The sequence below is a fragment of the Aethalodelphis obliquidens genome, unplaced genomic scaffold, assembly GCF_003676395.1.
Source record: "Aethalodelphis obliquidens isolate GAN/ISIS:26980383/991018 unplaced genomic scaffold, ASM367639v1 scaffold8, whole genome shotgun sequence".
In the NCBI taxonomy this organism is placed as follows: domain Eukaryota; kingdom Metazoa; phylum Chordata; class Mammalia; order Artiodactyla; family Delphinidae; genus Aethalodelphis; species Aethalodelphis obliquidens.
Window position 1 is genome coordinate 54,861,343 of NW_020837952.1, and position 27,469 is coordinate 54,888,811.

Sequence of the window (27,469 nt, forward strand, 5' to 3'; positions counted from 1 at the left end):
TGGTCTGGGGAAGGGCAGCTGCCCCCGGTAGCAGGGCCCCGGCTCCTTGGATCCACTGCTGCTGCTTCTGCTGCTGCCAGCTCTGGGCAGCCCCCAGGCAGGTGTCGGGGGGACGACCTCAGACCCCTGGTGGAGGAAGGCACCTCAGTGGATGAGGGGCGCTGAGCGGTCATTGGTGACAGTGGGACGCAGCTTTACGGTGGCAAAGGGGTTTGTGCCCCTGTTGGGGGAGAGGAGGGGGTGAGAGGGGCCCAGGTCCCCAGCTGGCTGTGGATCCAGGGAAGGCAGCTGGGCATCTGAGCCAGGTGTCCCCCCTACCTCCTGTCCCCGTCGGTTCACCTCCACTCACGCCCACCTTTGTCTCCCCTCCACAGCCCTCTGTTGAGCCCGGCCCCCTCTGACCCTCACTCAAGGACTCACCGAGGGAAGAGCTCTGGGGGTTGCTGCTCCCAGGACATGAGTTTCTGCAGTGAGCGGGGAGGGAGGGCCAGGTTTGGGGGGGAAGGAGCAAGAGAGCCCCTGCCCCACCCCCCACTCCCCAATCCAGCAGGTCAGAGCACTGGACCAGAGGCCCCTGCAGCGCCAGGCTTCTGGGAAATGAGGTCCAGCCTTCCGAAACCCAAGATGCTGTGAGTTTCAGACTTGAGGAGCCTCTGGGCCAAAGTGCCATCTCCCAGGGCCAACACCGCCCCCAGGGGAGGCCTTTCCAGTGCTCCCAGCAGGAGCCCAGGGCTCCCAGCCACTAGAGGAATGCATTCCCCCCACCCTCCACCCCACACTCAGAAGCCCATCCCACCCCTCCCGGCACAGATGGGCAGACTGAGGCTGGACAGAGCCAATGGCAGGGCAGGGAGGGTTACCTGGTCTCCAGTCTTCCTGCCCCACCGGACCACCCCAGGGTTGAGGGCAGACTGGGGGAGGGGGCTCACCTTGATGTCACTGGCCACCCCCATGCTGCCCATGCTACTTCGGCGGCTGCCAGGCAAGGGTGTAGATGCGGGGCTGGGGGTGCGGCTCGGGACCCGGCTCGGGGTTCGGGAGCGGGACTGGCCATCCCAGTAGTCTGAGGGTGCTGTGGAGTTGCCTGGCCGGTCCAGGAGGTCATCAAGGCTGTGGCTGCCCCGGAGTGGGTAGGACCTGAGCCCAGAGAAAGGAGGGACGGGAAGGGGGTCAGGGGTCAGGCCCTGCTGCACCCCCCACCCCCACCCCATCTGCTGGGCCCCTGAGCACCCTACATCCTCCTCCCTTGCCCCTGGCTGAGAGGAGACTTGGCTTGAAGGCAGTCCTGAGAGGAGGCAGAGGGATGGACACATGACCTTCACACGTAGAGAGATGGGGGTGCCCTTTCTCCAGGAGCTGAAGGAGGTTGGGCTAACTCCGGACTGCAGCTCAGAGATGCCCTTCCTGGTGGCTGGGGCCACCCCCCACTGGAGTCCCCGCCCCTGCTCCATCTCTGACCACAGCGGTACCTGGAAGGCAGCTCATTCATAGGGCTCAGGGGGTTCATGGACGTCACTGGGTTCAAGGGGTTCGTGGGATTCATGGAGGTCACGGGGTTCAAGGCATTCAAGGGATTCATGGGCAGCTCCTCCAGAGGCTTCACATAGGCCTCGGGGAACCAGCCGCTCCTGTGGGGTGGAAGCAAAAAGCCCGACAATGGTGGTCAAATACCGTTTCTAAGAGGAGCAGATGATTACTGGGCACTGCTGTGTGCCAGGCCTGGCTCTAAGAGTAACTCATTTCATCCTCTGAAGGAGGTCTTTCCTGACATTCAAAGTCACTCATCCAGCCTCATGTCCCACCAGGGGCTGGGGCGCCTTAGCGAGGAGGAACTGGAGATCCGAGAAGGAAAGCATTGTATCCAAGGACATGTGGTGACAGCTTCATTCCCTACTTGCTGAGTACCCACCACACGAGGGCCCACGGAGAGCCAGATGCAGTCCCTGTTCCCCAGGGGCTCCCAGCCAGCCGGGGTGGGGGGGGCAGACAGACCCACAGATGATTACAAGGGTGAGGAAAAGGGGACCGGTTGGGGGGACCAAAGGCAGCTGTAGGAGCCCAGAGGATGGGGAACCAGAGCCGGGGATGCCTGGCTACCAACCCTCCACCATAGGCCCTCTGGTCCCGGTGACCCCAGCCACCCTGTCTTGGAGTCTTTGTCTGGCTGGAGGCTCATTACTGCATCTTCAGAGCAGCCAGGGTTGAGGGAGAGGCACTATGATCCATGTTCCTTAGCCTTTTCAGACTCCACGGAACCCATTAGATTCTTCCAGAACATCTGGGAAAGTGTTCTCCAAACAGCCACCTTAGATCCCCAAACCCGCTCAATAACGTTCTCACCTGTAGGTAACTGGAAGCTATTTCAAGTCAAACTGACAGAGTAAAACCATTTCAGATCGTCTTACTTCTGTCTTCACTGTAAGTGCCTACTGATGAAACTTGCCATTGTTTTCCCTAACCTGAGTCACAGAAAGAATAACGATGTCCCAGGAACGCGGTTTGAGAGCTCAGATCTGGGTGGTTTTATAATCAGGTCCCCAGGAGGTTTGCTACACACCTGTTTTGGGGACTTTCAGGGAGGCACCTTGCTGCCCTCTGATGTGGGTCTGCAAAGCTGGTGTTTTTTCCACTACTCGTGTTCTTAGTCGCGTCTCTACCCACCGGCTCCTCTTTCCATTCCTGATCCATGTGGTCACCTGCCATCCACCCATCTATCTACACGTCATCCCATCCATGCATCACCCATCCATGATCCATGTGGGCAACCACCCAGGGACCACCAATCCACTAACCCATCCATCAGCACTTGCCCACCTGCCCGCCTCTCTATCATGCACCCCACATTGTGCATCCTCCCATGCCCCCTTCCATCTACCCATCTGCTTACAGGAGCATGCATCCACCTGCTCACCCCATTACGCCCTCATCCATCCTCCACCTGTCCATCTACTAATCACATGACCATCTCGGCAAGCGCCCTCACATGCACTTGCTGACTCCCCTGTCGACGCTCCATTCATTCATCCCCTCTTCTTGTCCTCATTCATTCCTCTCTCCTTAGCGTGAGTGGGCGTGGGCACCACACAGTCTCTTGCCCATAAAGCCCTGTGGGGGGCATTGCCCGGCTCCAGCAAGCTCCCACCTTCCCCTTTTTCTTTGGCAGAAAGAGTGATCCCTGCTTTCCTCCAGGCTTACCGCGACTGCAGTGTACTCCCTAGCCTCCCCGTTCTACTCATGGTGTCAAAAGCAGCCCGTTTATGTTCTTTAAGGATTTCCACTGCGCCTGACTGCAAGGAGGTGAGCACACTCAGCTTGCAAGGTCCCAGCACCGCCCCTGCGCCTGGCCCCCCTCTCTGTCCATTCCCTCCGTCAGACCTTGGCGGACTCCCTCAGGGTAGAAGGCAAGCTGCCCCCTCTCTTAGTGTAAAGCGCAAAGTAAGTGCTCAAGCAATAGGGTTTCTGTATTGTTCCCACTTGTGAGAGAACCTTCCCATTCCCCATCCTCTACCACCCTCTCAAGGAACACCACCCTGAACTTGATAAAGAGACTCTTCCTACCCTCGTTGAATGGATGAGGAAACTGGTGTGGGACGAGGAGGGGATGGGGGATGGGGGATGGGTTGTTCGAAGGCCCAGGGACAGCCTCCATCCTGGAAGACTCAGTTGCAGCTGAAGTCCAGGCTTTCCGGTCCTCCTTCCAACCCACCCTGCGCCCCGAGGCTCCTACTCACGTGGATGAGCCCTCCAGCTTGCCATAGAGCCAGCCGTTCTGGGCCTCCGGTACCAGCACCTCCACAACGTCTCCGGCCGAGAAACGCAGCAGCGTGTGGTTGGCGCCCTCCGAATGGGAGACCAGGGCGCGGACTCGCCGGGCGCCGCCGCCGCCCCTGCAGCCCGGGCGCTCGCCGAAAGAGTTGGAGCGCGAGCGCTCAGTGCTGATGCTGTAGAGCGAGGCTGCCGAGGGGCAGGAGAGCGCCGCGGCACGTGGGTGGGAAGTTCTCCCTGGCGTCTACCCTCGATCCCTCCTGCTGCAGCGCAATCTCGGTTCCTCTTCCCGGCCCCGGGTCCCCAACCTGGGTACCTGGCCCTCCCTCTGCGCTTCGGGCGCCGGGGGTACTCACAGGCGGACGGCGTCCGGGGCAGGGACCGGCGGTCTGGCTCCAGCTGGGACGCGTATCTCGCCTCAGTGGGCTCGGGGCCGTGGGAGCCGGAGCCGTGCCGGCTGCGTGGGGAGCCGAACTCTCCCAGAGGCCTCTGGGGCTGCGAGGGGAGACGGGCAGGGGAGGGTGGGGCGGGGAGGGGCGGGGCCGCGGCGCCCTAGTCCAGCCCCCGCCCCCAGTCCCAGGCGTCGGCGGCGTAGGGGTTCTCTGGCCTGCGGCCGAGGAACCACGGGGGCGCCGAGGTCACGCTGGGGCGGAAGGGCCGGCCGAGGGGCGCTTCGAAGGACGAGACCCTCGGGGGGAGGAGGCTCCAGGCGGAGGGCCTCAGGCCCCAGTGCCCCGCGGAGGGTGCCGGGGGCGGCGGGGGCGCGAACGGCGGCGGCGGGGGCGCCCAGGGCCTCACCATGTCCAGGCGGGTGGGCGTCAGGCGGCCCGAGGGGTAGGGCGGCCCCAGCAAGGGGCCCAGCAGGCCCGGGGAGTGGGCGCGCGACGGACTGCGGCTGGCCTCTGACTGCTCCTTCCACAGCAGCACGCGGTTCTGCAGCATCCCCCGGGCCTGGCCGGGTGGGGACACGGGGGTCAGCGAGATCCAAGCAGACCCCAGAATCCCGGGGACTCAAAACTGGCATCCTAGACCCGGGAACTCGGGCCCTGCAAGCTGAGGATGACCGGACTTTCCAGCTGGAAGGAACCAAAGATCGCTGTGGTCACTTTGGGTTCACCCACTGGCCAGCCCTCCCGGTCTTTTGTCAAAGGCCCCTCACTTTTCCTGGAGGAGTTTCCCCTGACCCGTCTCTCAGTCTTGTGCTTTGACGGGGGCTCTCCCACTGTCTGATGCAGGGGTAAGGGTGCAGTCCAGGCTTGGCTACAGAGATGGAGTCAGGTATGTGCACCTACCCAAAAACTGTTACCAAAGAACCCAGTCCCGGAACTTACCCTGGAACAATCTGGAAAAATATATTCTCTCACCTCACGGGGTTTGCTAAATGGATAGAGCGAAGCCGGCATAGGACACTTCAACTAAGCAACAGACAGTGGCAAATTTCTGATGACATCTTGTGTGCTCCTGGATCCAACTGTACCTGAAACCCTTGAACTTCCCAGTGACTAAAATAATAAACACCTTTTCTGTTTAAGCCAGTTTGAGTAGTTTTCTAAAAGAAGACATCCAAATAGTTTTTCCAGTCTATCCGTTTAGTTTACATAAGCATCCCTTTTCTAGTATCCCCAATACACGGGCATCTAACTCTGCCTGAATACGTTCAAGGACAGGAAACTCAGCCGCTGACCACATAGTCCATAACAACTTAGGGTGGGAAGGTTTTAAATGTTAGACCTGCTGTGTGTATTAATCATGTTTTTAATTTTCTGGACTTTATGATGCTTTGACATTGTGAGGCCTTGTCAATCTGAAAAGACTGCACCTCACAGGGCCAGATAATTCCTAGAGATAGTAAACAGTTTGCTTGGAGCACACCTTTCATATGCAAACCAACCAACCCAAAACCCATATCCCCAATCACCTCCTTCTAATTCACACACCAAACCAAAGTTTCCCCTGCCCTAAATCACCCAAGCCAGGTACCAGACAATTAGCCCAGAGCCCACTGAAATTATTCAAACCATCCAATCCTCAACTTACTTAAACTTGCTTACCCTTCTTTGCCCATCCCTTCCCATGGAAACCATAACAAAGGTTCTGGGCCGTGCTTTCCCCTGGCTCCTTCTGCCTCTTGACCAACCCCCAGTACTACTCCCATGTGGCCCTGCGTAGTGTGTCATGACCCTTTCTCTTGGGAAGTGTGATATGTAATAAAACTCCTTTCAGTGGCATTGACCTCTCTGTGTTGTCGCTCAGGTCATCCTAGGTACAATCAAAACACTCTGCTCTCCAGTTATCAGTGTCTCTCCATTTTCTACTCCAATACTCGATCCCTCAAGGCCAAGTTCAGGACTGTCACCTTAGGAATAATAAAAGCTTCCCTTTGCTGAGCATTTACTCTGTGCCAGGCCCAGTGTTAAAGACTTTACCTCCATAATCCTATTCGATTCTCCCAGTAGCCCTGCGAGGTAGGTGCCATTATTATCTCCATTTCATAGAAGAAGATGCTGAGGGTCAGAGCAGTTAATGACTGGCTCGAGGTCTCTCATCCAGTAAGCAATGGAGTGGCCTGTACTCGTCTGTCTTGAGGAAGCTTCCTGTGACTACATTTCCATGATTTTTCCCTTCAGTCTGGCCCAGCTGCTGAAAATTTGATCTCAGGCAGCAAAACAGAAAGCCTCAGTGCCTCAAGTCGCAGGAGCAACTAGTCCAGTTGGTGGCTAGGTGGCCGCCCCCTCTGTTGCCTCGCATAGTTAATTAGCAAAACAGCACAAAGACAAAACTCCAAAGGCCTTCGTGCGCTTGTTTCAGAGGCAGTAAGCAAAGTGAGACCATTAAGTTTTGCTTATCGTATTTAAAAAAGGGTTTTTGTCCAATTTGAAAGTGCCTGCCAGGGTGCTAGGGGGTTCTCGGAGTAATGGCCTCAGCACTGAGTCTTGGCCTGGGCGGCACTCAACTTCACTGGCTCCCCTCAGCCCTGCCTTTAGGCAGTTTAGCCAGTGGTTGGGAAGAAACATAGAGGAGACCAGGGGAGAATGTTAAAAATATTTACAGAGTGGAAAAGCCATTCTGGGACTTCCCTGGTGGCTCAGTGGTTAAAAACCTGCCTACTAATGCAGGGGACACGGGTTTGATCCCTGGTCTGGGTAGATCCCACGTGCCGTGGAGCAACTAAGCCTGTGCACCACAACTACTGAGCCTGCGCTCTAGAGCCCGTGAGCCACAACTACTGAGCCTGCGTGCCGCAACTACTGAAGCCTATGCGCCTAGAGCCCGTGCTCTGCAACAAGAGAAACCACCGCAACGAGAAGCCCGCGCACCGCAACGAAGAGTAGCCCCTGCTCGGCGCAACTAGAGAAAGCCTGCATGCAGCAATGAAGACCCAACGCAGTCAAAAATTAAAAAATTAAATTAATCGTGTAAGAAAAATATTAAAAAAAAGAAAAGCCATTCTAAGTATGGTACAAACCCCCTAAACTATAAAAGACTGCTAAATTTGACTAAATAAAAATAATTTTTTTTACCACGGCAAAACTCACAATAAGCAAAATCAAGTGACAAAGAACAAACTGGGAAAATAATCTGCAACTCATCACTATGAAAGGGCTAATTTCAGTAACATATAAAGAGCTCGTACAAATTCATAAGAAAAACGGAGGAAAAGATACTGACCTGTCACAGTAAAGAAAATCAAATGGCTCCGAAACACGAAAAGATGTCAATCTCACTTATAAGACAAGCGTAACAAGTGTAAAACTACACTGAGATACCATTTTTATCTTTCTGATTACCAAAAATCAAAGTTTGCTTGCATACTGTTGTCAAGGAAACAGGGAATCTCCGCCATTGCTGGTGAAAGTGTAAATTGGTACAGCCAATGCTTATATCCCTGGACTCACCAATCCCATTTCTAGGCATTTATCCTAGAGGTATACTTACACAACCGCGATAAACCCAGAGAAGCTGACGGTGAGGTAGAAAGGCGTGTTAATTGACTAGACTTGGACTAAGCAAGGACCGATTATTGGAGGCAGATGAGAAAGACACCTTCCTGTGCTCAGGCACGTAAGAGTTCTTTAAATCTTGTGCATTCTGCGTACAGATATACTTAACAGGTAAATATTTATGCTTCACTGTCTTAGGAGTTAGATCGTGTATGTCCTAAAGCCCAGCCGGGTCAGACAACATGCTACCTATTCCCCTGTACCTAGGGGAAGTCTGGTTCATTCAATCCACAGCTCCCTCCTGAGGGGGCGATCACTCAGCAGGAGGCAGCCAACGGAGGAGTCAGCTGTCCTCTTAATGTTGGAGGCTAACTGTTCAAGACACAGGCGGAAAGGAGTTTCCTTCCAAAGAAGATGTACACACGGCCAGTGAGTACAGGAAAAGATACTCAGCATCAACAGCCATCAGGGAAATGCAAATCAAAACCATAATGAGATACCACTCCACACTCACTCGGATGGCTAGAACCAAAAAGACAGACAGTCACAAGTATTGGCAAGGATGTGGAGAAATTGGAAACCTCATAAACTGGTAGTAGGAATGTAAAATGGTGAAAGAGTGTGGAAGTTCCTCAAACAGTTAAACATAGAGTTACCATACAATCCGGCAATTCCACTCCTATATACCCATGAGAAATGAAAACACACGTCCACGGAAAAACTTTTACGTGGATATCCATAGCAGCACCATTCGTAATAGCCAAACGGTAGAAACAAGCCAGGTGTCCATCAGCTGATGAATGGGTAAGTACATGTGGCACATCCCGATGATGGAATCCTATTTGGCAATAAAAAGGAATGGTGTATGGATACATGCTCCAACACTGATGAACTTGAAAAACATGACGTTCAGTGAAAGAAACCAGTCACAAAGGACCACATATTGTATGATTCCTTTCATATGAAATTGCCAGAAGAGGCAAATCTATAGAGACAGAAAGTAGATTAGTGGTGGCTTAGAGCAAGGGGGAATGGGAGGATCAAGGAATGACCGCTAAGGAGTACTGATTTTTTTTTTTAGCAGTAATGAAATGTTCTAAAGTTGACTTGAGGCAATGGATGTGAATATACTATACCACTTTTTAAAAAATATTTATTTATTTTGGCTGTGCCAGGTTTTACTTGCAGCATGTGGGATCTTTTAGTTGCAGCATGTGGGATCTAGTTCCCTGACCAGGAATGGAACACGGGCCCCCTGCATTGGGAGAATGGAGTCTTACCCACCGGACCACCACGGAAGTTCCTATACTACACTGTTGAATTGCACACTTTAAATGGGTGAATTTCATGGTGTGTGAATTATATCTCAATATAACTGTTTAAAGGAAGAAGCAGCAGCTCCTCCCTGAAGGATCACTCAGTGGGGGTGGGGTAGGGTGGGAGAAGGCAGAGCCCTGAGCCCGGGGCTGGGTGCGGCGGTGAGAGTGGGAGAATGTCAGCTGGGGCTGGGATCAGTCACTGGATCCAGCCACGTCTCCCACCTCTGCTCAGCACCAGAGGGTCCCTGGGATCAGAAACAGAGACTCAGGGAGGACCTGGCAAGGTAAGGACCCCGAGGTGGGGAGGCGGGAGTCGGCTGCCGGCTGTTGGGGGCAGCTGACTGCAAGCACTCGGGTCTCCTGAATGGGAGCCTTTGTTTTCATCTTTGGAGGGGAGAGAGCAGGGGCAGGAGGACCTAATCCCGCTGGGCTCCCGCATAGGCCAGGCTCCACCATCGCACCAACCTTCTGCTGGGGCGATTATTTCCCTCCTTTTCCAGATAAGAAAACGAGACTCAGAAATGAAATCACTTGCCAGAATTTGCAGCCAGGGCACAGTATTTGGGAAACTGAACAAGAAGACAAAGAAATAGAAAGTAATGGAAAGAGCAATGAGGCTGGGGGAGGGGCAGTGGAGCCCATGTTTGTGGCATCAGGAAAGAGAGGCTGGCTGGCTGGCTGGGTCTCTCTCAGATACCAAATAGAACCAGAGCCTGATATGTCATCTGGGCTCAAAGACTATGTGTTCAATAAATGAATGAATGAACAAATGACATTGGAAAAATGCAAGGATTTTTAGGGAAGGATGGTTTCCCAACAGCCCTGGCCCCTCCCCTCCTGCAGATTCCATCATCCCCCTCCCCAGAGGTGTCAACAGCTGGGCCAGGCCAGGGAGGTGGGCACGTCCACATGCAAGAAGGGTGACTGGGAGGCTGTGGCCCCTGTTGGACTTTCACAGAAGGCAGGACAGAACTTTGACCACCAGTGGGCTGGCCGGGGCCTGAGGATCTGCAAGTGAGAGGCCAGGCAACAGGGCTCAGGGGCCTGAGCAGTGCAGTCACAGAGACACTTGGGTAGGGCAACATCAAGTGTCCCTCCTGAGTGTGCGCTGAGAGGGGCTGCTGGCTTTCCTGAGTTCCAGCCATCCATAGGCTTGGGCAGCTGCTAGCCCCTAAGGTACTTCTTTGTAATTTAGAAACAGATGTTCTGTCTGGATGGACACAGCCTGGTGGGTACACATTTGGTGAGAGAATGCCTCTTTTTGTTTTTAATTTTCTTGATTTTTTTTTTTTTTTTTTTGCGGTGCGCGGGCCTCTCACTGTTGTGGCCTCTCCTGTTGCGGAGCACAGGCTCCGGACGCACAGGCTCAGCGGCCATGGCTCATGGGCCCAGCCGCTCCGCGGCATGTGGGATCTTCCCGGACCAGGGCACGAACCCGTGTCCCCTGAATCGGCAGGCGGACTCTCAACCACTGCGCTACCAGGGAAGCCCTTCTTGATAAATTTTTAAAAATTGAAGTATAGTTAATTTACAATGTTGTGTTAGCAAAGTGATTCACACACATACACACACACGCGCGCACACACACACACACACACACACACACACATATACATTCTTTTTCAGATTCTTTTCCATTATAGGTTATTACAAGATATTGAGTATAGTTCCCTGTGCTATACATTAGGTCCTTGTTGTTTCCCTTTTTTATATAGAGCAGTGTGCATATGTTAATCTCAAACTCCTAATTTAACTCTCCCCCCACCCTCTGCTATCGCCTTTGGTAACTATTAAGTTTGTTTCTATGTCTGTGAGTTTATTTCTGTTTTGTAAATAAGTTCATTTGTATCATTTTTTAGATTCCACATATATGATATGACATATATCATATATCATATGACATATATATGTGGAATCTAAAAAATGATACAAACGAACATATGATATTTGTCTTTGACTTATTTCACTTAATATAATAATCTCTAGGTCCATCCATGTTGCTGCAAATGGCATTATTTCATTTTTTATGGCTGAGTAATATTCCATTGTGTGTGTGTGTGTGTGTGTGTGTGTGTGTGTGTGTGTGTGTGTATCACATCTTCTTTAGAGGATGGCTTCTTTAGAGGATGGCAAAGGTAATGATGCTCCTTTCTTCAGGCAAACACAGTCTGCACCAGAATGTTCAGCTTGGAGAGCAGAGCATAGCTCTAGTCTCAGCCAGGCTTCCTTGTGCAGTACACAACCTGTACAACCTTCCCTAGAAGCCCTGTCTGCTGTGGTTCTCCACATGAGAGGCTGAGTGACAGCTGATGCTTGCAAAAGGAAGACCTGAGGCAGAGTGGGGTCCCACTGGGTAGAGATTGCTCCATTCTCTTGCCCCCCCCCACATTTGCCAGCACCACTGCCTGAGCCCTCGCAGTTCAGCTCAACCCAGAGTGGGAACAGGACCATGCGGAGGCAAAGGAAAGAAACAAGGCACCTAGTGGAGGACCCAGTGGTCAGCGAGGAGAACACAGCAAACCACCCTGGCAGCTGAGAGGAGGGAGTGACAAGCTTAACAAGGACTTGATAAGGGTACTTACTGCAAAACAAAGACCTTCTTACCCAGACAAAGCATGATGTTAAGATTTAAAATTGAACAGATGAACAGTCCGGGGTGGGATAGGGAGGGTGGGAAGGAGACGCAAGAGGGAGGAGATGTGGGGATTCACTTTGTTATAAAGCAGAACCTAACACACCATTGTAAAGCAATTATACGCCAATAAAGATGTTAAAAAAAGAGAGAAAGAGAGGACAGTCCTGTTGAGAACAGAATCAGTCGCTTGCAGATCAAGGAGGAGAAATATCTCAAAATACTGAGCAAGAAGAAATGAAATAGACATAGTGGGGGAGAAGATGGTCATAGATGTGGAGGCTCAAGTGATTGGAGTTCCAGCAAGAGAAAAGGTAATGATGGCAGAGAGATAATAATTAAAGAAACAGAAGAGGAAATAGCTCCCCAGACCTGAAGAAAGACTTGAGCCTGCAGGCTGAAGGGCCACTGACAGGCACTCATCTAGGTGGTACCGGGACAAGTTCCGAGTTGCAAGGACACAAAGAAAATCTCCAAGCATCCACAGAGAAAGAGCCTGTTACTTAAAAGGGAAAGGAGACAGACCAGCACCTGACTTAGCACCTACAACACCGAGCACTAGAAAACAGGGGCAAATCATCTTGGACCATGAGAAAAAAAAAGGCTGCCGCTCCTTCAACCAGCCAATATGCCCTCACCAGCAGGGTAAAAGTGAGACATTTGCAGAGATGCAAGGATTCCGACAGTGTATATGCAGAAAATACTCATGCAAGTTCTCCAGCCATGCCAATTAATCAAAACAGAAACCTCAAGACAGTGGGAGGTGAAAAGGATTGAAAACAGTGGTAAGCATTGTATCTGATCCTATGTGTGGTGAAATGTTAGTGGACGATGGTGGTGCACTGGCCATGGTAATATATGTAATCTAAGTACAGATTCTTGAAATAGAAGGGCCATGCTGCAAAGAAATGACTAGTGAGGGTCTGGAACTAAAAGTCCTGAAGTTTCTTGGCAAAACCAAGAGGTGGTGGTTTGGAAGGATTAGAAGAGGAGTACAGACCTTACAAGCCTCGTCTTAGAGCATCAGGGAGGGCAGGAAAATCCTTCGCAAGGTCTCCCCTTATGGGGTGAGGGGAGCAAAGGACCAAGTAGTGTGTTTGGGGGGGTGGGCATTATTTTTTGAAAAACATAATAGACAAATATATATGATTATGAGGGTCACAGAGTGAGGTCATCATGAGCAGAGATGAAAAGAACAATAGGCTTTCCAAAATAATAAAGGGGAGAGGGATGTGGAATTAAATAAATTAAATGACTCTCAGTTAAAATTGGGGTAGGGGCAGGCCTGTAGGGGGAGCTCACATACCCTGCTACGTAGCCTCAATTATTCCAAGCAGGAAGAGAAGCAAGCCCACATCTCCCACAGGAAGTTGGTGCCTACTTTGTTATCCAGCAGCAGAAGAAAACTTCTCCCCCAACCCCCACCCCTGTGACAGCCCAGCCAATCAGACTGTAGCAGCCCAACCAATGAGAAACCTCCATACTTTGGACTCCCAGCTTCCTCCAATGGACTCTTTGGTTATTACAGCCCCTCCCAACTCCTCTCTTTTCCCCATAAAACAAGCTGTCAGTCCCTGTTCTCTGGATTTGCGCGTGGTCTGCCATACTTCACATAACGTGAATTGCAGTTCCTCTGACTGTTCCTGAATAAGCTTGCTTTTGCTGGTAAAATAACTGGCTATTATATTGTTAAAGTTGACAGAGGAATGTATATTTTATCAAACTGACGAGAACAAGAATGGGAGAAAAAGAGGAAACGACAAAGTAAATACAGTTAACTCAAGTTATCCAGAAAGAATAGGGCAGGTATACCAGTTGTTCGGTTACACGGGAATGAACTGAATTCTCCTACTGGAAGACATAGACAGTCAGACTGGTCAAAAGTCAAAACTGAGCTATATCTTTGTAACATAAAACACTTAAAGATAAGAAAAGAGAAAGTAGGAAGGGCAATATTAATGTCAAAGTGGAATTAAAAGTATCAGACTGGATTATGAGATATATTATATACATAAATGGCAATATTTACAGAGAAGGTATAATAGTCAAGTCATAAACCCCACAGCACTAAACAACATGGCAGGTAAATGCAGAAAGCAAAATCCACTAGAAATACAATAGTCTAGCAGATCAGACAAAGCAAGACCATAGATTTAAATACCATGAGAAAATTCATAGACAGTAATTGAATAAACCTATAAGTTAATGATTTTGTGAATAGTGAGTGTATGTAAACAGGAATGAAAAAAATAAATGGTCCATACATGAATGAATAAATGCAGGAATTAGTTACTGAATGTGAGAATTTTAAAAAATCATGACAATAAATGAATGAATATGTGATGATACGAATAAAGAAATAGATGGAGAGAGTAAATAAAATAAATATCTCCAGGGTGGAAGGAAAGAAGGGAATGGGGAGGAAGGGAGGGGAATTCCCATGCACAGCCAGCTCACAGAGTGCACAGCCCCCAGAAGGCTTCATGTAGCTGTCCCCCAGCCCCAGCTCACCCGGCCAAAAAACTGCAGGAAGGTGTTGGAAAGCAGAAGGTGCTTCTCAGCCAGGAAGCGGTAGCGCCGCTTCTCTTCCAGTTCAGCTGCCCGCTGACTCTCAGACACGAAGGCCTGCATCTGCGCATGCAGCCGGTTCACGCTCTCCTGGGGGAAAAGGGGATTCTGGCTGGAGGCAGGGGGTGTGTCCCTCATCCCACTCCCACGAGTGCCAGCTGTCTGAAGCCTCTCTCTCCTTCCTGAACCAGCCACCTCCTCTCGGAAGCCTCCCCTGAGCACCCAGCCTGCCCTCGCTTCTGGGCCTGCCCTCTCAGGTGTATCCTCATCCTCACGAGCCTGGGTTCTGCCTGCCCTCTGGCCCGGGCACTTCTCCCAGGTAGGACTGGTGTCTGAGCCATCCTTCTGGCACAGGGCCAAGCACAGAAGTGAGAGAGTTGGTTTAATGAAAATGCAAATTAATTGATTAATAACCCCCTACTTGGGAGCGAAGATTTCAAAGAGGAGAGATATGAGCTTATTAAAGGAGCCAGAAGAGGAGGCAGGAAAGGAGATAGAGGTCTTGAAGGCAGAGGCCAAGGATGGGGCCCTGAGCTCGGGAGGAGGGGCTGGCCTTAGCCAGGGGGCAGGAGGGAGGGGGAGGGTGGCGGGGCTGCTGGTGGATTCTGCCTTTGCTACCTTGATCAGGAGCAGCGTGCTGAGGGCCTCAGGTTTTCTCAATGAAGTAGGAGAAGCAAGGAGGCCAGGGGAGTGTGGGGAGGGCCAGGCAGCGACAGGACAAGGAGCGGCGCTGAGGGTGTCCCTGAGACAGTGATGCCCACCCGCCAGGGGCTGGCTGACCTCTCCAGCTATGCTTGCCACACAGGGTGGGGCGGGACACGCTCCTGGAGGTGGGCCAGTGCTGGGTGGGAGAGCTCCAGCGGGTGTTGGGGGTCCCCTCGGAGCCCCGTGTCGCCCCCAGCCCCTGCACCTTCATCTCCCGCGCATTCTTGTCCCTCTTGCGCTCCATACGCCACAGCTGGGACATGCACTTCTCCAGGTTGGCGGCTCGGTGGCGGTACTCCATCTCGTAGTGCTGGCGGCTGTCCTTGGATGGGGTGGAGAGAGGAGGGAGACCCCCGTGTCAAAGAGCTCAAGGCACCTGGCTTATGGGCCAGAGTACTGGACAGGGGCAGGGACTCAGCTGGGAACATGTATAACCTGGGGCCAGTCAATGCCCAGCGCTGGCCTCAGTGTGCCCATCCCTCAAAAGGGGAGAGACGGTCCTGCTGGTGATGGGCTGTGGGGCCAGGATGCGTGGCCAGACTCACTTTGATGAACTGCATGTCCAGCTTGGTGTTCTTCTCCATGTGCTGCAGCAGGTCTCCATGGAATGTCTGCACCTGTGTGGAGTGCAGGGTGGGGGTGATCAGGGCGGCCCTATCATCCCCAGGTCCCAGAGTTCCTTGCACTGCTCACTCCAATACATTGCCCACTGCATTCCTAACACACCAGGCACCTCGTCAATCATCAGAGAAATGGGTAAAACAAGAGCACCTATTTGGATGGAGGATTAAATGGTTAAACATACAAAACATTTAGTGCAGTCCCTGGCTTGAAACACATCCTCCGTAAATGTGTCGACATCTTCCGGTTCTTAGTCTCAGTCTGTGCCTTGATTATGCCTGGAATTTCCTACCAGTCTTCAAATACCAGCTTCACTGCCCCCTCTGCTGGGAGGCCCCCCGACTCCTCAGGCAGAATTCATCACTCTCTCATTTTGTTTCTGGCATGTGTACAACTTGTTTGTTCATTGTTCGCTCCTCCAGCCATAAGATGGAATTTCTTGCTGGGCCCCTGGTCATAGCCTGTTTGTATGGGCAGCATGAACAAGATCTGTCCCATCTCTGTGGCCCCAGCACCGTGGGCTGGGCCTGGCCCAGCAAAAGAGCTCACAACTGTTGAGGGCTTCACTGGGGTGGCAGGTTCCCGTGACAGGTGAGAAGGAGGTGGCTGACCACTTGGGTGACCAGGAGGACCAGGAAGGCTTTTGGGCTCAGGCTCAGAAAAGCTTTGTTCTAGCCGTTTTGGTTCTGCCTCCAATTTGCCCTGTAACTTTGGATGAGTTGCTGCCCCTCCCTGGGCCTCAGTTTCCCCATCTGTAATAGGAAAGTTTTGCCCAGATGGTCCCTAAGGTCCAGCCCTAGAACCCAATGAGCTTGATTCTGTGGGCCTTGGTGGCCAGCTGGCATGTTCCCCTGTGTCCCCCATCAGTGCTCCCTGGGTCACTCCGTGTTGTTAGGACATCAGACCTAAATCCTTCCATCTGTACTCTTTGCAAAGAGGAGCATCTCCCATCCTGCTGCCGCCTCTGGGGACACTTCCAACTCTGCTCAGTCTTCTCTGTCTGCCTGGCCTTTCCCCTCAGGAGTCCCGGCTCAAGAACCCTCGGTGGGGGACTTCCCTGGCCGTCCAGTCGTTAAGACTTCGCCTTCCAATGCAGGGTGTGCAGGTTCGGTCCCTGGTCGGGGAGCTAAGATCCCACATGCCTCGCAGCCAAAAACCAAAGCATAAAACAGAAGCAATATTGTAACAAATTCAATAAAGACTTTAAAAACAAAAAAAAGAACCCTGGATGGATCCTGCCTCCTGCCAGGGGCGTCCCCAAGCTGTGCTGTGGGAGCTCTGTCCCTCAGGAAAAGGAATGCTGGTCGTCAGGAAAGACCAATAAGTTCTCAGTTTTTCTTCCACAGTTGTTTCTGAAACCTTGCTAACTGCTGGTCTATAAGGGAGCTTGGGTGTGGCCCCCTCAGGACGAGCCGGGCCTTAAACCCCTGAGTGGCTGCCAGTGTGTGTTTTGGGGGCTGGCACGGGATCAGTGTTACACGCCTCTCTGAGTCCCCATTTCTGCCCCATGGGGGCCCTTTTCTGCTGGATCCAGGCAGTAAGGAAGTGAGCCTTCCTGACCTATACCTGCGGGACCTCCCGGTTCAAGGTTCTGCTCCAACACAGGACGTATGTTCCTGAAAACTGCCACATCCTGCCAGATCACCCAATTAAACAACAGGGCTTATGGAAGATGCAGGGTTGGGACTGATGCTCAAAACCCAGGCAACGTGGCAACCAGAGCATTAATAGAGACGGTGAATGGTACCTGGAGACATGAACTTGAACCACGCCTAAGGCCGTGGAAAATATTAAAAATGCACAAAACCTATAGAATGGACACACTGGCAACACCTGAATTACTGCAGAGCTGGCTTGTTGAGGTGATTCAGGAGGAGGTGGGGCTGTCATGATGGTGGAAATGGGAGGCTGCGACACCCAACCCCAGCTGAGAGACCCGGGAGGCTGGGGGGTGCTTGTCCTCCCCAGGGAGGCCTGGGTGCAGGAGCTCTTTTAAAATGTTCTTAAAATACAGCCTGGGGCTTCCCAGGTGGCGCAGTGGTTGAGAGTCCGTCTGCCGATGCAGAGGACGCGGGTTCGTGCCCTGGTCCGGGAGGATTCCACATGCCGCGGAGTGGCTGGGCCCGTGAACCATGGCCGCTGAGGCTGCGTGTCCGGAGCCTGTGCTCCGCAACGGGAGAGGCCACAACGGTGAGAGGCCCGTGTAAAAAAAAAAAAAAAAAAAAAGCCTGAAGGGCTATTTCTCTCAGTGCAGCAGACAAGCTGGGGGCTTTACCCTTCTTCCTAATTCCTAACTTTCCCCTCCCCTTGCCTAGGAAACCTCACTTATGAACAAGCCACCTTCCACGTCATAGGGTATGACTCCTGCTTCTAGTCGCGTAGGGACTATGTCACGCCACGGAAACATGCATTAGAGCAGGACAGGATTAAAGCAGGTGGATTGTAATTCTTCTCGTTACCAGGGCTTGGCTGTGATCGCCAACAGCATAGAGGACACAGACCCAGGATGCCCCAATCAGACGGGGCCCAGGCATCAGTGGTTTAATGGAAAGTCATTGTCAAGCTCTCGAAGAAATCGATCTAATAAGATGTTAATACTTGAAGAGAACTTTGAACTCTTGCTGTGGGGGAACCACAGGACTGCCTATAATTCGCCGGTGGCTTCTGAAACAACAAAGTCACCAAACCCAGGGCAGGCTGAGGAATTCCCAGCAAGTCAGAACAGAGGCTGCCGTGCCCTGCTCCCCTCCCCCTGGGACACGCTCCATTAGCGGGGTCCTGTGAGCCCCTCAGTACAGAAGCTGAGAGCAGACCCACTGCTGAGAACATGCACTGTAAGTTCTATGTATCGAGTTTTTCCAGTAACTTGAGAAATCCTTTTGCTTTTGATTCAGGAAAATCCCTTTGAAAGAATTGTCTCTGTGGGCTGACCCCAGCTCCTTTCTTCCCATTTGCTCTTGAACACCCTCCATCAGGCTCCTGCCCCACCACGCCAGAAAGAGTGTTGTTCTCAAAATCACCGAGACGGCACCTCGCTAAGCCCCATGATCAATTCTCAGGACTCACCCAACTTGGACACAGTTGGCCACTCGCTCCTCCTGAGACAAGTTCCTCCCTCAGCTTCCAGCCCACCACCCTCTCCTTGTCTTCCTCACACGCCCCAGCTGCCTCTTCTCTGTCCTTTGCTCAGTGTCCCTCATCTCCCTGGTCCCCGAAGGTTGAGTTGCCCCGGGGCTCAGCCATGGGCCTCTTCCCTTCTCTATCTACACCACTCCCTTGGTGAGCTCATGCAGTCCACTGGCTGATGCCTCCCAGATGTATGTCCCAGCCCAGATCCTCCCCCAAACTCCAGTCTCATCCATATGACAATATGGGGTCCATTCAGCCAAGAGGAAGAGACAAATACTGAAGACAGGCTATGAAGGTCTAACACACAGATAATAGGAGTCCCTGAAGAAGAAACGCAGAGAAAGAGAACCAAAAAAAAGTCTAAAAATCGTAATTCCAGACAAGTTTCCTGAAATTAAAAAAAAAAGAAAGATTTCAAACTACATATTGAAAGAGTATACCACATAACTAAGAATATTGTCCCAGACTGACCAATATCAAGAAATAGTCTGGAAAAGTTACTAGATTTCAGAAAAAGAAAAAAATTGGGCATCTAAGGCAAAAAAAGCAAGTGATTTACAATGGAAGAAATAGATTATCAGACTTTTCAACAGCAACATTCAAGATGAAAGAAAAAGAAAGAAAAAAGAGAAAGAAAGAAAGAAAAAGAAAGAAAGAAAGAAAGAAAGAAAGAAAGAAAGAAAGAAAGAAAGAGAAAGAAGGAAGGAAGGAAGAGAGGGAGGAAGGAATGAAATGTGAGCCAAGAATTTTATATCCAGCAAATCTGACTTTCAAGTATCAGGAGAACAAGCTGTTATCTTGGTGTCAGAACTCAGAGAACATTGTTCACACGAGCCCTTCCTGTGCGGACAGTCAGAACAAGGCCAAAACGACGAGCAAGACATGGACACGTGGTTTGAGGTGAACATTAAATATGTAGTTACTTGTAAACAAAGATCAATGAGGGTGAAAGGGGAGCAAGCAAGGCGCAGCAGCTCTGGGTCCTGACAGTGTAGACAAGCGCAGCTGCACATACTGCGTTTTTCACACATTGAAGATTTGTGGCAACTTTCGAGCAAGTCTATCGGTGCCATTTTTCCAACAGCATTTGCTTACTTTGTGTCTGTGTCACATTGTAGTAATTCTCGCAGTAGCTCAGACTTTTTTATTATTGTCATAATCTGTTACGGTGATCTGTGATCAGTGATCTTTGATGTTACTATTGCAAAACATTACGACCTGCTGATGGCTTATATGATGGTTAGCATTTTTGGGCAATAAAGTACTTTTAAATTAAGGTGTGAACATTGTTTTTTTGACATAATGTTATTGTACACTTAATAGACTACAGTATAGTGTAGACATAACTTATATGCACAGGGAAACCAAAAAATTTGTGTGACTCTCTTTATTGTGATATTTGCTTTTTTGCAATGGTCTGGAACAGAACCCACGATATCTCCAAAGCATGCCTGTATTTTGAAAGTGGGGAGATGCTGGGGAGAGCAAATGCAAAACAGATTTTAACAGTTCTCAGAAATCATATTGGTGGTGGTAGAATTACTGTCATTATTCAGAGACTGTTGTGTATATGTAACATGAGATAAAGCAAACGGTAACTATGGGATATTCTTATTCTTTCATTCTCTGTATCCTTAAGAATCAGGACTTTTTTTTTTTTTTTTTGGGCTGTGCCGCACGGCTTGCAGGATCTTAGTTCCCCGACCAGGGATTGAACCCGCACCCTTGGCAGTGAAAGCATGGAGTCCTAACCATTGGACCACTAGGGAATTCCCAAGAATCAGGATTCTTGATGTGAAACAAAGGAGATACTGGTGGAATAGGGAAGAGGTTAAGTAAAAATCTAGTGCTGAATCTGAATTGGAAGTATCAGTACGAATTTATGAAGTGTTCTATCTTTAACTATATATATTGTCACGTATGTATGTGTATATATATGTTTGTACAAATGTATGTATGTATCTATGTGTGTATGTATCTAGGTATGTATCTAGGCATATATCTCTGTATCTAGGCATCTGTAGCATATCTATTATATGCACATGTGTATGTATGTATGTCTGTATAGCACTGGCCACTGAAAAAGCCTAGGAGCAACGATCAACCCAATGGACACCCCTAGTGCCCAGATTATGGTCTTGAAATACCACTTTCCACTAAAAGCAAAAAATAAAAACAGGGCTTCATGGAGAGATGGCTGATTCTACGTGTAGATCAGCAAAGTACCAGATGAGGGCAGAACATCTCGTCAGGCTGGATAGCAAGGAGACTGTCCGAACCATGAGAGTGATGCCAAAGGGCTCGTGCGCCAGACTGAAGAGGCTTCTGCTGGTCGAAGCGGGGACATGTTCAACTTCAGTGAAATAATGATTGCAAAGGAGTAAAACACAACAAATATGTTTAGATCTATGAGACTGACTAGATACTAAAAAAAATGATACTAAAAAATATTATAATGATGGTACTAGTAAAAAAATAAAGCTAACTGGTCACCTTCAGAGGATGACAGGGAGAAAATTCATGATCTTGGAAGCTGACAAGGCGGGAATAAGCCTTTATCCTGTCTTTCCCATAAGAAGCGTGCCACTGGGTAAAAAATAGCACATAAGAAGAAACGTCTCTTTAGAGAAATATTCCAGTTCATAAGTGAAAGAGCAGAATAGCAGCATCTCGTAACTCCCACGTATGAGTGGGTGCGGACACACAGCCTCCATTGCTGTTACCGTCACAAGGCAGCAGGAGCCACATGCCTCCTGATGGAAGAAGCCAGCACCCACTCTAGTCTTGCCAAACGGATGGAACCTGAGTCTGATCAAGCTTCTGGGTCCAGAGGACAGAGGAACAAGCTGAGCTGCATGAGGAGTGTTTGGAAAACCAACAGGTCAAAAGGTCCCAGGCCCTTCAACAGATAAATGGTAAGGAAAAGAAAGGGATGGAGGGGGAGCCAGTAGATTAAAAGAGACTCAAAGACATATTTAAAACAAGAGAGCAAGACAAATTCTAGCATCCAGGGACATACAACTGGGTGATCAATTACGAAGAAACACAAGGCAGTGTCGGACCAGTGGTCCCTTCTGGAGGAAGAGGGGGTCTGTGATTTGATGGGGGCATGTAGAAGGGCTCCAGGAAAGGCTGGCAAAGCTCCTGACCGGGGTGGGAGTTTCAAAGGTGGTTTGCCTTATAATGATTCATTAAGCTCGAATTTGTTCAGTGACACTTTCTATGCCTGTATTTTAGTTTACAATAAAAAAGGTTTGGTTTTGGAAAACCAAACTTGAGTCAGATCCTGTCATTCCTTTGCTCAACACACTCAGAGGCATGGCTAGAGTTCCGACAATGCCCTCAAGGCCCGGCCCCTTTAGCGGCTGGTCATCTCCACGCTGGCCTTCGCTGCCTCCACTCCGGCCACGTGGGCCTCCTCAAGCCTTCCCACGTGCCGATCCCTCTGCCCAGGACACTCTTTTTGCAGGTGTCTCCCACTCACTCCCCACCTCCATCAGGCCTCTTCTCAATGTCACCTTTCTAGTGCCTTTCATCTCGAGCATCTGTTAAAAATTGCATCCCTCCAATACTTGCTACTCCCCTTCCCTGGTCTATTTTTCTCCATAGCTTATTTTGCATCTAACCCTTCACATCTGTACTCACTTACTTGTCCTGGGTTTTGTCTGGTTCCCCCTTGGGGAGAGCAGGGGGTTTTGTCTGCTGTATCCCCTGTACCCATAGCAGTACCTGGCACAGGGCAGTAAATAGTTGTCGAATGAATGAGCCCAAGGGGGAGGTGGCCTCTGGTGTGTTCGGCCCAGTATGGCTCTGGCCAAGGGCCCTGCCCTGTTGTCACAGCCAAGACGCTGGTACCCAAAGAAGGCGGCTCTCCTTACAGAGTAGGCCTGGGTGACACTCGTCCGCGTCCAGCCCAGGTGTGCCACAGGTGACATGGAGAGCCATCAGACACAAGGACAGGAAGTTGCAGGCTGCCAGCGTGACCCATGCTCTGTAACTCCCCGCCCAAGCCCCAGGAGGTGGCACGGGCTTAGCGCTAAGCCTCAAAGTGCCTAGGAGAGGGACCAAGGGTCCTGGTTTTATCAAGTGTAGTGGATGCATGTTTTCTGCTGGTGAATTTGTTCCCCATTTCAACATGGTTACCAAACTGATGAGTATTTTATGGTGTCCCCAAAGACTATCCAGACCTCCAGTGGTTTCCCACACACACGTTTGAGAACCGTGCACTTCCACGATTAGTTGAAATTTCCTTCCGAACTTTCCAAGGTTCCTCACACCCAGCCCCGCCCACCTTTCCCTCTCTGCCTGCCTCCCATCCCCAGCTCTCTTCTGCCCAATGCCATGCTCTGCACCTGCTCAGCCCCCGGCAACCTCTGGAAGGCCCTCTCCCTCTGGCCCAGCCCCGCTCCCTTTTCAAAGCTTATTCTTTCCTTCCCAGTCAGTGAAGCCCTGCTTGGTCCCAGGTCCCTGTCCCAGGCCCTGGAGTTACAGAGAAGACCGCATCCCAGCCCTGGCACAGCTTCCAGTCTTGGCAGGGATAGAGATGGGGGTAAATTCTGCTTCTAATGATCATAGCTAAGGTACATAGCCAAGGTCAATAGTTTATACTTATTAATACAATTAATGCTCACAAGAATCCTGCAAGGCAGTTATTATGATTATGTCCATTTCACAGACAGATACACTGAGCCATAGAGGTTAAGTAGCTTGTCCAAGGTCACAAAGCCAGTAACTGGTGGAGCTTGGCTTTGAACCCAGGTGCTCTGGCTGCAGAGCTGGTTTTCTTCACCACACACTTGCTAAGAATGGATAGAAGCATCTGTTGAAGTCCAGAGGGAGGAGAGACTGAACTTGCCCAGGAGTCAGGGGAGGCTTCCTGGAGGAGGGGGTGACTGTGCTGGCCAGCAGGGGTGGGGGTGGGTGGGTCCTAGGCTGAGAGAACAGCGTGACAGCAGCCCATGGTGGGGACGCCAGGCGTGTCTGCAGAGGGCAGCCCTTCCGGCTGGTTGGGCTGTGACTGGAGGTGCCAGGGAGGCTGCTGGCTCAGCAGGACCTGGAACCCCTTACCGAGGGGCTGGGTTTAGTTCTGCAGGTGGCAGGGCCGTGGAAGGGTTTTCTCCTAGGTGTGTAAGGTCAGATCACTGGCTGCTCCCTGGGGAGGCAGGTAGGGGCAGGGCCTGATGCACGTGGGTGACGGTCCTTTCGCTTCCTGGCTCCTCCACTCACTCTGGAATCTTGGGCGAGTGGCTAGATCCCTGAGACTCAGTTTCCTCCTCTGTCAAATGGGGATAGAAATGGCACCTGCCTCCCAGGTTGCTGGAGCTTGAACAAGATGTGCAGGTAAATGTGCCCAGCAGAGCTGGGCCCTGGCAGGTGCCCAAAAGGGCAGCCGCAGTTGTCATGTCACCAAAGTCCTCTCTGAGGAAGGGTGTGGAGGCCCTCATCCCCCATAGAACGCAGCCCACTCTCCCAAGTGACCCCTCCAGGCTGTGGGGTCTGGGACTCACCACCACTTCCAGGTCAGAGTTCAAGTGCCGCTGGGTGTCGGACATCTGCACCAAGATCTCACCTGGAGGCACGGAGAGCAGCAGCTTCAGTGCGGGGACCTACCCTGCCCACCCTCTTCCCACCAGCAGCTGTCAGAAGGGCCTGCCCAAGGCTGGATTTGGGGACCAAATTCCAGGGGTTCCCCATACGACTCAGGGCCTCTGGCAGCACCTGTCCTAGCCATGGCAAAGTCCTGCAGGGAGGGGAGCGGAGGGGCCCTGGCTCCAGACGAGAGTCTGGGCTCTGGGCCTTGGGCTGCAAGACCTGTGTCTTTGGGGGGGACTTCCTGGAAGGGCCAGACTGTAAAAGGAACCCTCTGTGGGACCTGAGAATGGGGGGCAAGGCCGGTCCCGGGCCTGAGGGGAGGCACCAGGGAGGCAGGCAGAGGCGGGCCCGGAGCCTGGAACACAGGAGGAGGCCGGTGGGGGAGGGGGGCTAGGAGGAGTGTCCCCCAGGCCTAAGAAGATGAGTGGGGGCGATGGAGGGGAAGAGGCGTGCCTCACCCAGAATCTGCGAGGTGGAGCTCTGCAGGGCCTGCTCCCCGATCTTCTGGATGGCGTTGAAGTACACTTCTGCCGCCTCAGACAGAGCTGCGTGGAGAGAGGGATGCGTCCAGCCCCAGAGCCCTCCTCCATGAGCCCTCCCCACTTCTGGAGGCCTCTCCTTCTGGCGGGAGAGGGTGTGGAGGGGATGCCTCGGGCTCTGGCGTAGGTGTGTGTGACAGGGATGGGGGGCCCTGGGCAGCGTGTGTGGAGAGGGGGCATCGGCCAGAGGAGGGGGGGTGAAAAAGCGGGGGATGGGCTCTCCCTGCGGGGCAGGGCGCAGGGCCTCGGCCTGTTTCTGTCTGGGAGGGGGCAGGGTGCAGGCATCTGTGTGTGCCCGGGAGGGCGTGGGTGGGTGTGTTGTGAGGCATCAAGTGGGTCTGGGGGTGGCATGGGCTGAGGTCACTGCCGTGAGGACTCTGAAGTCCTAAAGGGCGGGGAGGGATTGGGTGACACTCAGCTCTGGGTGTGTCCCTGGCTTGTCCACCCGGCAGGTGGCTCACAACCCTCTGCTGATTAGCTCTGGGGGTGGGGCAGTTGCTGGGAAATGGGGGAGACGGGAGCTGTTTGCACAGGCGCTGAGCGAGTGGTGAGGTCTGGCTGTAGGTGGCTGGAAGTGGGGCAGGTCAGGGTGCCAGGCTGGGGGTGCAGAGGTGGCCTGGGAATGGCAGTGGGCTCAGTGGCAGCATCAGGGTGACATAGAGAAGTGTGTGTCGTTGGGGTTTTGAGAGCCTGCAGGGCCTGGCACTCACCGTGGAAGGCCCGGAGGTAGTTGTTCCCCAGGTACACCAGGTTCTCCAGGGCGGGGTTGAACTGCTCCATGATGCTCTGGAGTCCAAGGGTGGTGGGAGGGTAGAGATGGGGAGAGGAAGACGGAATGATGGGCCTCAGGATCAGGGCACCCCCAACCCCAGTGAGAAGCCTGACTCAGGGGAGCCCGCCTAGAAACCTGGAGTCACCCAGAATTCTGGCTCTCGGCTGCAAGGACCTCAGAGGCCAGGATCCAGACCGGGGTCCCCTTGGCCGGCTCCAGATCACCACCTGCCCAGCAGGAACTCGTGCCTGGAAGGTTCTCCTCCCACTGGCTGCAGCCTGTGGTCTGTCACAGCGCCCAGCTGGGCGTGGCTCAGCGCTGCCTTGAGTTCAGCCACCTCAGGGGCAAGGGCAGACCTTGCCCTGCTCCAAGAAGAGCCCCTGGGGAGCAAGGCTGTGGCCGAGTCCCTTGGGCCGCCGCAGGCCATGGCCAGCTGGAGAGCACCCTGTGTAGAGGACTTAGACTTGATTCAAATCTCAGCAGCCCCTCTTCTTTCCTTGGTGACTTTGAACTAGCTGTTTAGCCTCTCTGGCCTCAGTTTTCTTATCTATCAAATGGGGTGATTATTTTCTACCTCAAAGATAGGGTGTTGTGAGGTTTACATGTTGAAAGTGTCCTGCACACAGTAGGTGCTCAGTAAATGTCTATGGAGATGGCAGCAACCCCCCTGGAGTCGAGTAGGAAGTTTGAGTGAGGGGCTCAGAAACCAGAGAGAGACAGACAGGGAGACACAGAGAGAAAGAGACAAAGAGAGACTCCCCTACCCTGGGGCGGCCAGGTGGCTCTTTGGGCGGGCCCCCTGCTCCCAGCTAAGGCCACCCTGGGCGCTGTCCTGCCTCATCCAGTGTTTGGGAGTCTGTCTCAGCAGTCCTGTCACTCACTGGCTGAACCCGTGCTCTGGGAGCCTCAGGTTGGGGCTGGAGTGGCCGACTGCCCCCAGGGACCCCCACCCCCATGCCCACTGCTCAGCCCAGCCTGGTTCTAGGCCTTCTTTCCTGGAACACGCTGCTGCTATGCTCACTCTCTGTCCTCCAGAGCTGGCCGACCTTCAAGCCCTGGGAGCGGGGGCGGCAGCCGGGGCCTGGGCCACGCACACACTCACCTTGTAGATGGCCATGGTGGACCTGTAGAACTGGTCCATCTCGGGGGCCATGGAGTGGGCGCACCCGGGCACTGAGTAGAAGGCTGGTGGCACTAGCAGGCCTGGGAGCACCGGGGGTCGGTACCCTCCAATGCCCACTGCTCAGCGGGCTGTGAAGGAGGCTGCAGAGTGGGACCCGGAGATGGAGGGCTGGCCAAGGAGGAGGTGGCAGCTTAATTATTCACCAGCCAGGGATGTCAGAATGCGATCTGGGGCGTAACCAGACCCGGCGGGGAAGGCATTCTGTGACGCGGGCGGGTTCGTGTGACCTGCGCTTCAATTATTTACCCCTCTGAGCCGCGGACCGGTGGGCACGCGTGGATGGCCACTCTCCTGGGTCACCTCCTCTTCAAGGAAGAGCCTTTCCCAGGCCAGCAGGGACCCCTAGCTCTGGGGGACCCCTGCCCTCCCACCTGCCTACACTGGACAGTGCCCACCCTGTTGGGCTCGAGCTGTGCAGTGACCACCCCCGGACCCTCCCTGGAAGTCCGTCCCTTCAGGCGGAAGTCACCCATGGCTCGTCACTGTTCTCAGGCCCCCTCTCTACCCTGAGCCCCTCAGACCTGCAGCCCAGGGGCTGAGGCTCCTCCGCCCACTGCCGCCCACCCAGAGACGGGACAGCACAAACCCTGGAGTCGCACAGACCTGCGGGCACGCTTTGGCCCTGGTCGCTTGCTGTGTGACGGTGCCCGAGCCCCCTGCCCTCTCTGGGTCTCATCCCCTCTTCTGGCAAGTGGGGCTCTCC

General features: G+C 52.5%; 1 protein-coding gene across 1 annotated transcript; it reads right to left on the reverse strand.

Moving 5' to 3' along the window:
- Positions 1-11: 11 nt before the first annotated feature.
- On the reverse strand, positions 12-26,881 carry BAIAP2L2 (BAR/IMD domain containing adaptor protein 2 like 2). The gene is made up of 14 exons (XM_027107642.1): positions 26,686-26,881; positions 25,522-25,597; positions 24,731-24,817; positions 24,188-24,249; positions 15,476-15,547; positions 15,136-15,252; positions 14,169-14,315; positions 4,564-4,716; positions 4,122-4,260; positions 3,732-3,954; positions 1,470-1,628; positions 930-1,137; positions 421-464; positions 12-220 (listed from the first exon to the last, which is right to left on the reverse strand). The coding sequence occupies exons 1-14, from the start codon at positions 26,734-26,736 to the stop codon at positions 145-147; spliced, it is 1,614 nt and encodes a 537-aa protein (XP_026963443.1). The 5' UTR covers positions 26,737-26,881; the 3' UTR covers positions 12-144.
- Between the last annotated feature and the right edge of the window lie 588 nt (positions 26,882-27,469).

What these genes read in the sequence shown, in the direction of transcription:
- BAIAP2L2 (XM_027107642.1), bottom strand. Translation starts at nt 26,736, where the DNA reads ATGGCCCCCGAGATGGACCAGTTCTACAGGTCCACCATGGCCATCTAC. An exon ending in AGAATGCGCGGGAGATGAAG is followed by an intron (nt 14,316 to 15,135) that starts GTGCAGGGGCTG and finishes CTTTTCCCCCAG; the next exon opens with GAGAGCGTGAACCGGCTGCA. An exon ending in TCCTGCAGTTTTTTGGCCGG is followed by an intron (nt 4,717 to 14,168) that starts GTGAGCTGGGGC and finishes CCACCCGGCCAG; the next exon opens with GCCCGGGGGATGCTGCAGAA.